The following is a 17984-nucleotide window of genomic DNA, read 5'->3' as shown; positions in this document are numbered from 1 at the left end:
CGCAGCGGGAGAGGCCACAACAGTGAGAGGCCCACGTACCGCAAAAAAAAAAAAAAAAAAAAAGATGGACAAAAGATGTATATAGATGGTTCATTAAACTTTAGCATCAGAAAACAAGGTATAACCTCGTGCATAACAAAAATACAAATTATATTCCCCTGATATACCATTTTTCAAATATCAGATTCATAAATGAAAAGCTTGACACATATCCTGTCAGAAAAGCTGAAGGGAAAGAGCTACTTTCCACATATTACTGAAGGGAAAACAAAATTGTTCAACCCTTATGGTGGGGAATTTGACACTATCTGACAAAAGTACATCTGCATTTCTCTTTTGATCTAGCCAATCCCACTTCCAAGAATCTACCATGAAGATTCATCTCTATAAATATGAAAAAGCACATGCCTGTGGTTATATATTACAACATAATTTATAGTAATAAAAGACTGGAAACAACCAAAAGGTCCATGGAGATGGGGGCTGGCTGAATAAGCTGTGACAAATTTTGTGGTAAAGTGTTAGCCAAGACCTTTAACCCTTCTGCATGAGTATTTAACTTCTGCCTAACTGTTAGGCACTGTACTCCTGGCAACTTGATAAAAGTAGATGTCAACTGTTTCCCAGCATTACTGCCTTTGATAAAAATGACCTCTGACTGGTACACTGCATCTGGACTGGGGGGAATTGTAAATAAATTATAAATATCTTACAAAAAACAAATTTTTTCACATTACAATTAAATTACACTGAATGGGAGACCTTCAAGATGGCGGAGGAGTAAGATGTGGATCTCACCTTCCTCCCCACAAATACGTCAAAAATACATCTACATGTGGAACAACTCCTACAGAGCACCTACTGAACGCTGGCAGAAGACCTGAGACTTACCAAGAGGCAAGAAAATCCCCACATGCCTGGGTAGGGCAAAAGAAAAAACAGAGACAAAAGAATAGGGGCGGGGGCTTCCCTAGTGGCGCAGTGGTTAAGAATCCGCCTCCCAATGCAGGGGACACGGGTTTGAGCCCTGGTCCGGGAAGATCCCACATGCCATGGAGCAACTAAGCCCATACGCCACAACTACTAAGCCTGCACTCTAGAGCCTGCAAGCCACAACTACCGAGCTCATGTGCCACAACTACTGAAGCCTGCACGCCTAGAGCCCGTGCTCCACACAAGAGAAGCCGCTGCAATAAGAAGCCCACACACTGCAACGAAGAGTAGCCCCCACTCGCTGCAACTAGAGAAAGCCTGAGCGCAGCAATGAAGACCCAACACAGCCAAAAATAAATAAATAATATTTTAAAAACCCCAAAACAAACAAACAAAAGAAGAATAGGGACGGGACCTGCACCTCTGGGAGGGAGCTGTTGAAGGAGGAAAAGTTTCCACACACTAGGGAGCCCCTTCGCTGGCGGGGATGGGGGGTGGGCAGGGGGGAAGCTTCAGAGCCACAGAGGAAAGCACAGCAACAGGGGTGCAGAGGGCAAAGCGGAGAGATTCCCGCACAGAGGATCGGTACTGACCAGCACTCACCAGCGCGAGAGGCTTGTCTGCTCACCCATCGGGGTGGGCAGGGCTGGGAGCTGAGGCTCAGGCTTCGGTCAGATCCCAGGGAGAGGACTGAGGTTGGTGGAGTCAACACAGCCTGAAGGGGTTAGTGCACCACGGCTAGCCGGGAGGGAGTCCAGGAAAAAGTCTGGACCTGCCTAAGAGGCAAGAGACCATTGTTTCTGGGTGCACGAGGAGAGGGGATTCCTGCTCTGTGTGCCCACAGAAGGCAGAGCACCACCTAAATGACCTCCAGAGATGGGTGTGAGCCTCGGCTATCAGCTCAGACTCCAGAGATGGGCATGTAACGCTAACACTGCCACCGCTGCCACCAAGAATCCTATGTACAAGCACAGGTCACTACCCACACACCCCAGGGAGCTTGTGCACCCCGCCACTGCCAGGGTCCCGAGATCCAGGGACAACTTCCCCGGGAGAACACACAGTGGCCTCAGGCTGCTACAACATCACACCAGTCTCTGCCACCGCAGGCTTGGCCTACATACCAATTATGACTACTGTAACCCTCCCTCTCCCCAGCCTGAATGAGCAAGAGAGCCCTAGTCAGCCACTGCTTTAACTCCCTCCTGTCTGGGCGGGGAACAGACACCTGAGGGCAGCCTACATGCAGAGGCGGAGCCAAAACCAAAGCTGAACCCCAGGAACTCTGAAAAAAAAGAAGAGAAAGGGAAGTTTCTCCATACAGCCTCAGGAGCAGCAGATTAAATACCCACAGTCAACTTGATGAACCCTGCATCTATGGAATACTTGAACAGACAATGAATATTCCCAAAATTGAGGCGGTGGATGTTGGGAGAAACTGTAGACTTGCAGTTTGACTTCTGCATCTATTTGTTTCTGATTTTTCTCTTTATCTTAGTTTAGCTTTTAGTGTTTGTTATCATTGGTGGATTTGTTTATTGGTTTGGTTGGTCTCTTTTTTTATTTTATTTTTAAAATTTTATTTATATATATATTTTCCTTTTTTCTCTTTTTGTGAGTGTGTATGTGTATGTTTCTTTGTGTGATTTTATCTGTTTAGGTTTGCTTTTACCATTTGTCCTAGGGTTCTCACTGTTTGTTTTTTTGTTGCTGTTGTTGGTTGTTTGTTTCTTTATTTTTTATGAGTGTGTGTGTGTGTGTGTGTGTGTGTGTGTTTCTTTGTGTGCTTTTGTCTGTTTATATTTGCTTTTACCATTTGGTTTGGGGTTCTGTCTGTTTTTTTTTCCTTTTTTTTTCTTTCTTTGCTTCTGAGCCATGTGGCTGGCAGGCCCTTGGTGCTCCAGCCAGGTGTCAGGCCTGCCCCTCCAAGGTGGGAGAGCCAAGTCCAGGACTTTGGACCACCAGCATAGACCTCTCAGCCCCACATAATATCAATCAGTGAGAGCTCTCCCAGAGATCTCCGCCTCAACACTAGGACCCAGCTCCACCCAATGGCCAGAAGCTCTAGTACTGGATGCCCCATGCCAAACAACTAACAAGACAGGAACACAACCAAATCCATTAGCACAAAGGCTGCCTAAAGTCATACTAAGTTCACAGACACCACAAAACACACCACCAGACATGGCCCTGCCCATCAGAAGGACAAGATCCAGCCTCACCAACTAGAACACAGGCACCAGTCACGTCCACCAGGAAGCCTACACAAGCCACTGAATCAACCTCACCCACTGGGACCAGACTAAAAACAAAGGGAACTACGAACCTGCAACCTGCGTAAAGGAGACCCCAAACACAGTAAGTTAAACAAAATGAGAAGACACAGTAAGTTAAACAAAATCTGCAGCAGATGAAGGAGCAGGTAAAAGCCCACCAAACCAAACAAATGAAGAAGTAGGCAGTCTACCTGAAAAAGAATTCAGAGTAATGTTAGTAAAGATGATCCAAAATCTTGGAAATAGAATGGAGAAAAAACAAGAAAGGTTTAAAAAGGACCTAGAAGAACTAAAGAGCAAACAAACAGTGACGAACAACACAAAAACTGAAATTAAAAATACTCTAGAAGGAATCAAAAGCAGAATAACTGAGGCAGAAGAACGGGTAAGTGACCTGGAAGATGAAATAGTGGAAATAACTGCTGCAGAGCAGAATAAAGAAAAAAGAGTGAAAAGAATTGAGGACAGTCTCAGAGACCTCTGGTAAAACACTAAATGCACCAACATTTGAATTATAGGGGGCCCAGAGGAAGAAGAGAAAAAGAAAGGGTCAGAGAAAATATTTGAAGAGATTATAGTTGAAAACTTCCCTAATATGGGAAAGGCAATAGTCAGTCAAATCCAGGAAGCACAGAGAGTCCTACACAGGATAAATCCAAGACAATATTACTCAAACAAGCAAAAATTAAATACAAAGAAAAAATATTAAAAGCAGCAAGGGAAACACAACAAATAACATACAAGGGATCGCCCATAAGGTTAACAGCTGACCTTTCAGCAGAAACTCTACAAGCCAGAAGGGGGTGGTACGACATACTTAAAGTGATGAAAGGGAAAAGCCTACAACCACGATCACTCTACACAGCATGGATCTCATTCAGATTTGATGGAGAAATTAAAACCTTTACAGACCAGCAAAAGTTAAGAGAATTCAGCACCACCAGACCAGCTTTACAACAAATGCTAAAGGAACGTCTCTAGGCAGGAAACACAAGAGAAGGAAAAGACCTACAATAACAAACCCAAAACAATTAAGAAAATGGGAATAGGAACATACATATCAATAATTACCTTAAATGTAAATGGATTAAATGCCCCAACCAAAAGACACAGACTGGCTGAATGCATACAAAAACAAGACCCCTATATATGCTGTCTACAAGAGACCCACTTCCGACCTAGGTACACATACAGACTGAAAATGAGGGGATGGAAAAAGATATTCCATGTAAATGGAAATCAAAAGAAAGCTGTAGTAGCAATACTCATATCAGACAAAATAGACTTTAAAATAAAGACTATTACAAGAGACAAAGGAGGACACTACGTAATGATCAAGGGATCAATCCAACAAGAAGATATAACAGTTGTAAATAACTATGCACCCAACATAGGAGCACCTCAATACATAAAGCAAATGCTAACAGCCATTAAAGGGGAAATCAACAGTAACACAATAATAATAGGGGACTGTAACACCCGCCTTTCACAAATGGGCAGGTCATCCAAAATGAAAATAAATAAGGAAACACAAGCTTTAAATGACACATTAGACCAGATGCACTTAATTGATATTTATAGGACATTCTACCCCAAAACAACAGAATACACCTTCTTCTCAAGTGTTCATGGAACATTCTCCAGGATAGATCATATCTTGGGTAAAAAAACAAGCCTTGGTGAATTTAAGAAAATTGAAATCATATCAAATATCTTTTCTGACCACAACACTATGAAACTAGATATTAATTACAGGAAAAAAACTGTAAAACATACAAACACATGGATGCTAAACAATACACTACTCAGTATCCAAGAGATCACTGAAGAAATCAAAGAGGAAATCAAAAACTACCTAGAAACAAATGACAATGAAAACACGACACCCAAAACCTATGGGATGCAGCAAAAGCAGTTCTCAGAGGGAAGTTTATAGCAATACAATCCTACCTTAAGAAACGTCTCAAATAAACAACCTAACCTTACACCTAAGCAATTACAGAAAGAAGAACAAAAAACCCCAAAGTTAGCAGAAGGAAAGAAATCATAAAGATCAGATCAGAAATAAATGAAAAAGAAATGAAGGAAATGATAGCAAAGATCAATAAAACTGAAAGCTGGTTCTTTGAGAAGATAAAATTGATAAACCATTAACCAGACTCATCAAGAAGAAAAGGGAGAAGACTCACATCAATAGATTGAGATATGAAAAAGGATAAGTAACAACTGACACTGCAGAAATACAAAGGATCATGAGAGATTACTACAAGCAACTATATGCCAATCAAATGGACAACCTGGAAGAAATGGACACATTCTTAGAAAAGTACAACCTGCCAAGACTGAACCAGAAAGAAATAGAAAATATGAGCAGACCAATCACAAGCACTGAAATTGAAACTGTGATTAAAAATCTTCCAACAAACAAAAGCCCAGGGCCAGATGGCTTCACAGGAGAATCCTATCAAACATTGAGAGCAGAGCTAATATCTATCCTTCTCAAAGTCCTCCAAAATATAGCAGAGAGAGGAACACTCCCAAACTCATTTTATGAGGCCACCATCACCCTGATACCAAAACCAGAAAAAGATGTCACAAAAAAAGAAAATTATAGGCCAATATCACTGATGAACATAGATGCAAAACTCCTCAACAAAATGCTAGCAAACAGAATCCAAGAGCACATTAAAAGGATCATACACCATGATCATGTGGGTTTTATCCCAGGAATGCAAGGATTCTTCAGTATATGCAAATCAATCAATGTGATACACCTTATTAACAAATCGAAGGATAAAAACCATATGATAATCTCAATAGATGCAGAAAAAGCTTTCGAGAAAATTCAACACCGATTTATGATAAATACTCTCCAGAAAGTAGGAATAGAGGGAACTTACCTCAACATAATAAAGGCCATATATGACAAACCCATAGCCAACATCATTCTCAATGGTGAAAAACTGAAACCATTTCCTCTAAGATCAGAAACAAGACAAGGTTGCCCACTCTCACCACTATTATTCAACATAGTTTTGGAAGTTTTAGCCACGGCCATCAGAGAAGAAAAAGAAATAAAAGGAATCCAAATCGGAAAAGAAGAAATAAAGCTGTCACTGTTTGCAGTTGACAGGATACTATACATAGGGAATCCTAAAGATGCTACCAGAAAACTCCTAGAGCTAATCAGCGAATTTGGTAAAGTAGCAGGAAACAAAATTAATGCACAGAAATCTCTTGAATTCCTATATACTAATGACGAAAAATCTGAAAGAGAAATTAAGGAAACACTCCCATTTACCATTGCAACAAAAAGAATAAAATACCTAGGAATAAACCTACCTAAGGAGACAAAAGACCTGTATGAAGAAAACTGTAAGACACTGCTGAAACAAATTAAAGACGATACAAACAGATGGAGAGATATACTATGTTCTCGGATTGGAAAAATCAACATTGTGAAAATGACTATACTACCCAAAGCAATCCACAGATTCAGTGCAATCCCTATCAAACTACCAATGGCATTTTTCACAGAATTAGAACAAAATATTTTACAATTTGTATGGAAACACAAAAGACCCCGAATAGCCAAAGCAATCTTGAGAAAATAAAATGGAGCTGGAGGAATCAGGTCCCTGATTTCAGACTATACTACAAAGCTACAGGAATGAAGACAGTATTGTACTGGCACAACAACAGACATATAGATCAATGGAATAGGGTCAAAAGCCCAGAGATAAATCCACGCACATACTGTCATGTTATCATTGACAAAACAGGCAAGAATATACAATGGGAAAAGACAGACTCTTCAATAAGTGGTGCTGGGAAAACTGGACAGCTACATGTAAAAAAATGAAATTAGAACACTTCCTAACACCATACACAAGCATAAACTCAAAATGGATTAAAGACCTCAATGTAAGGCCAGACACTATCCAACTCTTAGAGGAAAACATAGGCAGGACACTCTATGACATAAATCACAGCAAGATCCTTTTTGACCCACCTCCTAGAGAAATGGAAATAAAAACAATAATAAACAAATGGGACCTAATGAAACTTAAAACCTTTTGCAGAGCAAAGGAAACCTTAAACAAGACCAAAAGACACTCCTCAGAATGGGAGAAAATATTTGCAAATGAAGCAACTGACAAAGGATTAATCTCCAAAATTTACAAGCAGCTCATGCAGCTCAATATAAAAAAAAACAAACAACCCAATCCAAAAATGGGCGGAAGACCTAAATAGACATTTCTCCAGAGAAGACATACAGATTGCCAAAAACACATGAAAGGATGCTCAACATCACTAATCGTTAGAGAAATGCAAATCAAAACCACAGTGAGGTATCACCTCACACCGGTCAGTATGGCCATCATCAAAAAATCTACAAACAGTAAATGCTGGAGGGGGTGTGGAGAAAAGGGAACCTCTTGCACTGTTGGTGGGAATGTAAATTGATAGAGCCATTACGGAGAACAGTATAGAGGTTCTCTAAAACACTAAAAGTAGAACTACCATAGGACCCAGCAATCCCACTACTGGGCATATACCGTGAAAAAACCGTAATTCAAAAAGAGACATGTACTACAATGTTCACTGCAGCACTATTTACAATAGCCAGGACGTGGAAGCAACCTAAATGTCCATTGACAGATGTATGGATAAAGATTGTGGCACATATATACCATGGTATATTACTCAGCCATAAAAAGAAATGAAATTGAGTTATTTGTAGTGAGGTGGATGGACATAGAGTCTGTCATACAGAGTGAAATAAGTCACAAAGAGAAAAACAAATACCATATGCTAACATATATGTATGGAATCTAAAAAACAAAAGGTTCTAATGAACCTAGGGATAGGACAGGAATAAAGACGCAGACGTAGAGAACGGACTTTAGGACACAGGGAGGGATAAGGGGAAGCTGGGACGAAGTGAGAGAGTAGCATTGACATATATACACTATGAAATGTAAAACAGATAGCTAATGGGAAGCAGCTGCATAGCACAGGGAGATCAGTTTGGTGCTTTGTGACCAACTAGAGGGGTGAAATAGTACAGCAACTATGGCAAACTGTATGGAGGTTCCTCAGAAAATTAAAAATAGAGCTGCCATATGATCCAGCAATCACACTCCTGGGCATATGTCCAGAGAAAACTATAATTCAAAAAGATACATGCATCCTTATGGTCATAGCAGTACTATTCACCATAGCCAAGACATGGAAACAACCTAAATGTCTATCAACAGATGAATGGTTAAAGAAGATGTGGTACATACATATCAATACAATGGAATATTACTCAGCCGTAAGAAAGAATGAAATAATGCCATTTGCAGCAACATGGATGGACCTAGAGATTATCATACTAAGCAAAGTAAGTCAGAAAAAGAAAGATGAAAACCATATTATATCACTTACATGTGGAATCTAAAATATGACACAAATCAACTTATCTATGAAACAGAAACAAACTCGCAGCCATAGAGAAGAGACTCATGGTTGTCAAGGGTAAGGGGGGGTGATGGGAGAGGGATGGAATGGGAGTTTGGGGTTAGCAGATGCAAACTAGTATATGTAGAATGGATAAACAACAAGGCCTTACTCTGTAGCACAGGGAACTGTATTCTATACCCTGAGATTAAACCATAAAGGAAAAGAATATGAAAAAAGTATATATATATATGTATAACTGAATAACTTTGCTGTACAGAAGAAATTAATGCAACATTGTAAATCAACTATACTTCAATTTAAGAAAACATTTTAAAAGCTAAAAAAAAAATGTGGCTTGAAATCAGTAACCTGTGCATAAAAAAAGAAACACTGGTAATAATTCCCATTAGTTTTGAAATTTAAGTACACTTTTTCTTGCGTCCTGGTAACTATAATAACATTGAAGGACAGAAATTCTTAATTCAAATAGCTAAATAGTTTTAGTTAATCATAGATAAGATAAAACGATCTTTACATTGTTAATTTGCTAAAAATTGGTCCTTGTTTCCACATTTTTAGGCTTACAACTTGTAAATAATACATCTCAAATAATATTTTCCCAAGTCAAGATCTAAAACACTGTATCCATTCTAGAAAAATAAGCCCCTTTAGAAATGTCATTACCATTCAGATTATTGATCTCATCCTGCTGCCAGGGCTAAAGTGTTTAGCAAGGCTATTTCCGGGACCTGGAGAGGACATTTTTATTGTCAATAAGACAACAGATTAACCAGAGTTCAAATGAGAAGACCCAGTGGCCAGGTCTATGTCACTCTAACATTCTACAGATGTGCAACACAGATGGTGAGGTATGTTGATAGATGAGGTTGTCTTGGCAGCAGAGTTCTTAGACCTGCCTAACATTTTAGTTGAATGACCCCATTAAACATGCCTGTCCCAAGGCAGCTGGATATATTTTTAAGTAACTATAGCTGTTAAATGTGGAAACCTCTAGGAAGTTCTGAATACAGAGTCTTTCTCTTAGCTTTGGCTTCTAGTTTATAGGAACTATCCACCCAAGTTTGAGTTGGGGGTAGGGGAAGGAAGGAGCAGAAAGAGAAATTGGGGAGTATATGCAAACAAAATTATCTTAAAATTCTAGGAGGAGTATAGGGCGAGTTGAATAAGAGTTTTTAGGAGGGAACATTAATATAAAAATGCTAACTTCAATTGGAATTATCTAGGATAGCTTTTTTTTTTTCCACCGAGGGTCTATGAAGAACCAGGGATTTGCTGTCAGATTATAACTTCTCCCCTGTTTCTATTCTATAGGAGACAGGTTAGTAGAGAAAAGCACAAGATTTTGAGTCATGGTAATTGGGCTTTTGTGTGACCTTGACCATGTCATTCAAATGTCTGTGGTATCAGTTTCCTCATTTGTAAAATGAGAGTGGATAGATGTTCTAAATTCTCTTACAACTATTAAGTTCTGCTTTTCTGCTCAGTGTCCTAGACCTCTACTTTTGCTAACAGGGATATTTTAAACTTACTAAGAAGCAGCAGAACGTAGTGCCAACTGCTCAGTTTCTAGACTTACAGACATGTAAAATTTTGCCTTCATGGCATACGTCTATATATCATATTATTATTTCTCAGCATTTATTGAGTCTTAAGGGTCCTTGTCTATAAAATGGAGATGATAATAGTACTCATCATGCAAGTTGTTCTTAGATTTTTTTCACAGCACTTATTTCCTTCTATCTAACTTATCATCTGTAAGGTCCATAAGGGTAGTGACTACTGTCTATTTTGTTCACTGATGTATTCCAAGCATCTTAACAGATACTAGCCACTCAATATTTGTCAAATGAATAATTAAATGAAACAATGCATGTAAAGTGGTTAGTGCAGTAATTGGCACACAGCAGTTGATAAATGATCCTATAAATGGTCCTGATAAATGGTTTTATTAATACCCACAGTGCCTTTTCACTATGAAGAAGTAGGAATGGAAGAAGTGGGAATTTCATGAGAAGATGAAGGGGACTAAGGGCCATAATGTTGTTTCCAAATACTGTAAAGAGTATCACATGTCACCTGCAAAGAAAATAATATGATCCAAGATGTGGAAACTACAGAGAGACATTTTTAAAATTCAGAGAAAGGATTTTTCTAACAACAATTGCTCAAAGATGAACTGGTGCTCAAGCAAATGTTGAATTATTATTGGCCAATAAATGAGAGAATTAGGAAATATAATTAAAGGTTATAAATCTATTATTTCATGGATGAAATGATTTGAAAAGAACTTATAAACAGCATATACAGAATAAAATTTTAAATATACAAAATATTGAATTTTGGCCTTGTGATGCTGCTGGCAAAAAATGTAGATGGAAAATGGCAAATACAGTAGATACCAACCTATTTTTCTTGGGTACATGCGATCAAAAAACATTTGTTTGTGACATAACATATGGCTGAAAAACAAGTGCTGCTGACTTGTTTATTGATGTTGGCAAAGCACCAGATAGGAGCTACAGAATCCCTTATCCCCCATTCCCCCCCCCGCCAAGGAAAAACAGGACTGTTTCAAGCCAGCATCTTTCTTTCTTGTTCTTTTTATCCCACTGGTAACACTGCACTTTGGACTTTCAGAATATTGGCAGTGAGAATGTTCTTGGTTTATATGAAATGAACTGATGCATCACTCTTGCCAACTAGGGATGATTTTAGACAAAATGTACGGCATCGATGAGAAAGGAATCTCAGTATCATTTTTATGAAGGATGGTTGGCCTCATATAAAACAGTCCCATCAATCTATTGCCATCAGCTCAGACAGAAAAGAATTAGGTACATAAACTGGCTGTCATAAAATGTAGCCGAGTAGGAGCGAAGCCTGATCACAGAAGGTCAGTTACACATGTTCGCAAATAAAGGAAGCATGTTGTCTATAATGAGCCATCAAAAGTTAATAACAAGTGAGTTGGCTTTTTATTTTGGACAGTAATACTGAGAAAGATGCAATGATTCTGAAGGTTTTCTCTGTTCTTTAAGTTGGCTACCTATTGAGAAAAGATATGTGGTAACTTTTTAAAGGTATGAAATGGTGAACTACATTCACCTGTTAAAACTATGGTGTTGACTTGACTGTGATAATTAATTTTATGTGACATCTTGATTGGGCCACAGGGTGACAAAACGTTTGGCCAAACATTATTCTGTCTATGAGGGTGTTTCTGGATGAGATTAACATTAGTATGGGTAGACTGAGTAATGACGTTTATTCTCCCTAAATTGGGTGGGCTCATCCAATCAATTGAAGTCCTGAAAAAGGCTGAGTAAAACTCCTTCATGACTTGCTCGTGTTGAGATATTAGTCTTTTCTGGCCTTCAGACTTGAACTGAAACATTGGCTTTTCTTGGGTCTCAAGCCTGCCAGCTTTCAGACCACAGCTGTAACACTGACTCTCCTGGGTATCTCTCTCCATAGACATACATTACTGTTTCTATTTCTTTGCAGAACCCTAACTAATACGCTGACTCAACAGGATCAGGAAGAAATGAGCTGAGCTGTGCCAATCAAGTGCATTATCCAGATAATGAAAGTCAGTCCCTGCAGAAGTTAATCTTTTAGAAACTGGTCTGGTAACAATGTGTGATCAGGCGACGTGATAACACTTTTGCAATATAAAATAATGAGCCAAATTACGAATGCTTTTACAATTAGTTCTAGAAGCAATTCCTCACGTTCCATCCCCAAAGTCTAAGATTCTATCTTATAAAACAAGCTTACATAGCCATTCTCAGAATCAATTTCAGAAGCAACAGCATAAAGTTTGAAATGTGTTTACCTCCAAGGGAATTATGCAAGAATTTAAAAATCCTTCTCATTTCCTTACAATTAGTTTTTGAGGACTGAAGGACTCATCATTTTCATATGTTGATTCTTGTTATTATCAGTAATCAGCACATGGCATATCTACTTATTTTCCATGATTATTTTCAGGCTCTGGTGTTTTATGATTTTTAAGCTCTACTTCCACTACACAGATTAAGCTTCCAAAGCATCTGTCTTTAGGCACCAAAAGATACCCTTTGATTTCCCCAAATTCCTGACTTTACTTCCATGTGAATCTTCTCCTTGTCACTTACCTGCCCAGAAGCAGAAATTCTCCTGCCAGCCCCAGGCGCCTCATGGCCATCAGCAGACCTCTCACTGTCATGCCCTCGCAGAAGCAGGCCACCACCCGGGCCTTGGGCAGGTGACTCCTGAGCTTCTTCAGCAGTTTATCGAAGCTCTGCTCCCCCGCGTTGCTATAGATTTTGTAAGAGTGAGCGATGCAAATCCCTTCCTTGGCTGACATATCTTTGAACGCTTCCATCCCACTTTCTCCATAGTTGCCTGTGTGGAAACAGATAAGCAGAGGGGAGAATGTTGGATTCATTAGGTAGAGTTGGAATGCCGAAGTGCTGGGAGCATGAAGGTCACCTGGTAGTGTTGGATTTGGAACCTGAAGACCTGAGTGAGGTTTTGCTTTTTCACTGACTTGCTTATCTGGGCAGTTTACAATGAAACTACAGGATACATATATGCATTGATCTTTTAAAACTTTTTCACTCAGAGAGAATATTACAAAAATACAAGCAACTTGGCTCCCCCTTTGACTCAAAAAGACTCATATTCTAATGTGAGATGATGGAAAATATTTATCTGCTATCTTTTCATTCTGTATCACTTCATTTTGTTTCTCATTATATGATCTTCTTGCCCCACCGATTCAGATTTTTGTGTTTAAAGACATTATACACAGATGCAATACATATACTTTATATAGTATAGATGTACAAATATCTTACAGTATTTTATTTTATAGAATATTATCCATATATTTCATAAATAATCATGAGAGTTTGTGGTTTTATCCCAAGTGAAAATTCCAGATCCTTGATTGAGATTTCAGTCTTGTCACAGATAAATGTATTAGCTCATTTAAAACATTTAAAGTTTTATTATATATAACCATTGAAAAATTACCGATATATGGGGGAATAATTCCAAAGTATTTTGCAACGTTTTGGGGTTAAGGACTGATGGTGGTCTTTTAAAATTATGGAACATGGGGATCAATATTGACAATCACTTACAGGCCAGGAAGTGTATCAAGATTATTATATATGTGACCTCATTTAACTCTCAGAAGAATATATTGAGATATATATTATGACCTCCTTCTATAGATAAGAAAACAGATGAGGCAGTTAGGTTTACAGTGGCCCAGAGTTAATATCCCCAGTAGGTGGAAAGTTCCATTCCATTCACAGATGTGCCTAAGAGTGCAGCTTCTGCTCCCTCCATTCTTCTACGGCTGACTTTTACGAGACTCAGAAGCCCAATTATATCTGTGTTTCTCTTTCCTATTTAAAGGTCATGATGCTTCAAGTTTAGATATTTTGGGAGCCTTCTGAGGCCCTATAAATTATGACAGGTTCATTTTCTGAGTTTTCAAAAGATTAGTTGGGTAAGGGCGATTGATTTGAGAAATACAGGAGACTATTACAAGACAGCCAAGCTGTGGGATGTAAGTGGCCTAGCAATCAACTAGACCTAGGAAATGGCATTTCATCAGGAGGAGTTAATCTCAAATGAACAAGCAAGTACAAGTCATTCGATTGCATACATTTCACTGTACAATGATAATAGAGATAACTTATAAATAACTATACTCATGTAACATTTTGATGTTTGGAAAGTTAGTTCATATATATGAGCTCATGCTACTTACACCAACTCTGTGATAAAGGTACTATTATCTTCCCTTCGCAGCTGATAAAACTGAAGTTCACATTTAACAAGCAGATGGCAGAGTCTTGATTTGAAAATCTATCCTCTCCCTCCTGGCCCTGTGTGTGCTCCATCTTAGCAGGGGTGCCTTGTTGCAAGTGAGAGCCTCAGACTTTGAGGGTGGGTTTTTGTGTAAGTTTATCTTCATGAACAAACTGTAAAGGGCAAAGCAGAACAGGCCAGCTTGAGTCCCAGCCAAAAACACTGGTAGGCCCAGCTGCATCTTTCCCTCTTCTCCAGAATTAAAGCAAAAAGAAACCTCTATGATGATGGCAGGTAGGCGATGTAGTTATTTTGCAATTAACAAAGGTTAAAGGGCTCTTCCTGAAAAATGTGCAAAGGGGCCTAAATTATTAGTCTTACACTAACCTGAGTAATCTATTATTTTCTGATTACTTTTAGCCAACTCTATTTTTCAATTGACTACCCTGCACTTGATGCTTTAATTAACGCTGGGGCATTTGGATAAATAATATGATATTAGGTGCATAGTGACTGTGATGGCAATAATGAAAATTCTCAGTATATTCATAGTTAAACAACAAAAAATACCTGACAGATTTATAATCTTTAGCACCTCCCCAACAGACTTGTTTTAACATTTTTTTTTGTTTATACAGTAAGTTATATATAGAAGCACCTTGCAATAGAGAACTTTGTTATTAGAGAGATCTGAGTTCTAATGTAGCTTGGGTTGTGCTAAATCTCAGCTTTATCACCGGAAAATCACAGATAACACTGCCTAATATATGGGTATTTTGTATATTATATTTTATGTATGTAAAATATCTTATAGATAGCCTGAACCTAATTAATTGCACATATTGGGGTTATAAAGAATATTCTAGACAAAGTTAAGATGCCCTCTCTTGGAGCAACTAAAACAAATCATGGAGCAAATGGCATTAATACTGAACAATAGACTAAAAAATAAGCTTAAACTAGTGGGGGAAATATGATTTTGTTAGAGCAAAGCCCAAGAATTATTCTTTAAAATTAAAACAGGAAACAGTTGCAATATATGTGTAACATAAAAATTTCTGCAGAATACTCATTTTGAGTTAATAAAAGAAACCCATTCTAAGTTGGGAATTAAAAATGGGAATATGTATTCCAATAAAATTGGGAAGCTTGTAGTGTTTAGATTTTCAGTAGTTGATATAATGACTACATTTTAGAATTGTATATTTAAAAATAAAGGAGAGGGCTTCCCTGGTGGCGCAGTGGTTGAGAGTCCGCCTGCCGATGCAGGGGACACGGGTTCGTGCCCCGGTCCGGGAAGATCCCACATGCCGCGGAGCGGCTGGGCCCGTGAGCCATGGCCGCTGAGCCTGCGTGTCCGGAGCCTGTGCTCCGCAACGGGAGAGGCCACAACAGTGAGAGGCCCGCATAGTGGAAAAGAAAGAAAGAGAGAAAGAGAGAAAGAGAGAAAGAGAGAAAGAAAGAGAGAAAGAAAGAAAGAAAGAGAGAAAGAAAGGAGAAACTATAAAAATTTCATAGGCTTCTTGAAGAAAATGAAATAGATTTCAAGCACTGTACAGAATGAGAAAAAAGGTGAGGAAGCAAAGATTTATTTTTCCAACAAGGAAACAAAGGTGATAGAAAAAGGAAGATATGATGTAAAATATGAAACTAGTCTGTGGCTTCAACTAAGCATCTGGCAAAAGTAAGAAGGAATCTATTAGACATTCTTCTTTAAGTAGCAGAGGGTCTGTGGCTTGGAATTATGAGAAGAAAATGTAATCGTAGTCCGACTTGACTCTTAGCTCACACTATTTATAATTGTAATGATGCAAATGTCAATTATTAATTTTCAACTGTATAAGTCCACATATAGGCAAGGTAGAAAACTTATTATGCAATAGAAAATATATGTTACCAACCTTTCCAATGAAAATTACAGCAGAGGAAGATTTTAGGTTGAGATGTGGAAGCAGGGAGAGTTGATGAGAAAGGGAAGGTTATTAAAATACTCCACTCACTATTTGGAAGTTAAGATATACAGAAAGCAAGAGAGAGGTGATTAACAGAATTATTTGAATCTGAAAAAAAATGAGATTAATCTAATAATACAATTATATTGAGAAGAAATAAGAATATATGTGAATTAAGAGATGTCTACTTTCCATAAATTAAAAAGTAGGCATTAAAAAAGTAAGCGTAGGGGCTTCCCTGGTGGCACAGTGGTTGAGAGTCCGCCTGCCGAGGCAGGGGACACAGGTTCGTGCCCCAGTCCGGGAAGAACCCACGTGCCGCGGAGCGGCTGGGCCCATGAGCCATGGCCGCTGAGCCTGTGCTCCCGGAGCCTGTACTCCGCAACAGGAGAGGCCACAACAGTGAGAGGCCCGCGTACGGCAAAAAAAAAAAAAAAAAAAAGAAAAGTAAGCATATATTTATACTACTTAGAAATATGAAAGTGAAAACCAGAAAAGAAAAACGTAAAGTGCTCTTTCTTACTTTAAGCCATTCTGAATGACATGATTTTGAAAAATATTAAAGTACAAGTTTGATGAAAAGATTTTAAATAACAGACTTAAAAGTTATTGAAATTGCAGAGAGATATGGAACATTTAAAATGGAATGCCAAGTGAACATTACTGAAAAAAGAAATTCAGCATGCTGATAGGATAAAATTTTCCTGTAATTTCCTTAAATCAAATGTAAGAGTAAATATTAATTTATAACTTTTAGATATCCTTGTATATTTCTGGTGGGATATACTCACATTCAATTATTAAAATACAATCTCTATAATGAAAATAACTTGAGAACTTGGGGGTAGCTAATTTTGTAAATAGAATTATTATAGAGCAAAATTGATCAGAATCAAATTTTATCTCAAACAATTGCTTAGATACTTTGTTTTGGTTCTATGTTTCTATCACATCAGTTAGATTTGGCTACATTGTACGCATTTTATTTTCTATTTCAACCACAGAATGAGAGCCTAATGGATAAAAATGTAAAATAGGATCAACCTATTTTTTTATTTATTATTTTTTTAATTTTATTTTTTATTTTTTTATTTTTTTATTTATTTATTTTTCTTATATCATGAAAGATACCAAACCTGAAGCCATGGCAGAATGCTTAATTCACATTTATTCTAAGAGCAGATGCTCTACTTAAAATCATATTAGTCATTTCTAGTATGCCAGAAAGACTTTACAATTGAGATGGCTTTCAACAAGATGTCACATCTAAATTAAAATAGAAAAGTCCAGTTAATTTTCCTTCCTCCAGTCAAATCACCTCCTACTTACTGTTCCTTTAATATGAAGCTCAAGGAATTCCTCTGCAAAGTCTGCCCAACCTATGTATCCCTTCCTATGTTCCTCATTCGATCTTACAATAGAAAATTGTCTTTACTTGTGTCTGCTCCTTTAAGACTGTATACCTTTGGGACATAAATTTTATTCTCTTGTGTATTCTTAATTCCTCAAAGGGGCCTAGAAGATAACTAACACAAGTTGAGTAAAA

General features: G+C 38.1%; 1 protein-coding gene across 2 annotated transcripts in view; it reads right to left on the bottom strand.

The window, feature by feature from the left end:
- Positions 1 to 17984, bottom strand: part of GRM5 (glutamate metabotropic receptor 5) — a 555198-nt gene that overhangs the window by 329634 nt on the left and 207580 nt on the right. For both annotated transcript variants that reach the window (XM_029207228.1, XM_029207229.1), the window contains exon 3: positions 12815 to 13064. In XM_029207228.1, coding sequence (XP_029063061.1) covers positions 12815 to 13064 — 250 coding nt within the window. The remainder of the gene's footprint in view (positions 1 to 12814; positions 13065 to 17984) is intronic.

The sequence above is a fragment of the Monodon monoceros genome, unplaced genomic scaffold (genome assembly GCF_005190385.1).
Source record: "Monodon monoceros isolate NGI ecotype Baffin Bay Population unplaced genomic scaffold, NGI_Narwhal_1 Super_Scaffold_7, whole genome shotgun sequence".
Lineage (NCBI taxonomy): Eukaryota > Metazoa > Chordata > Mammalia > Artiodactyla > Monodontidae > Monodon > Monodon monoceros.
The sequence above is the reverse complement of the archived record's forward strand: the minus strand, read 5'-3'. Positions and strand labels throughout refer to the sequence as shown.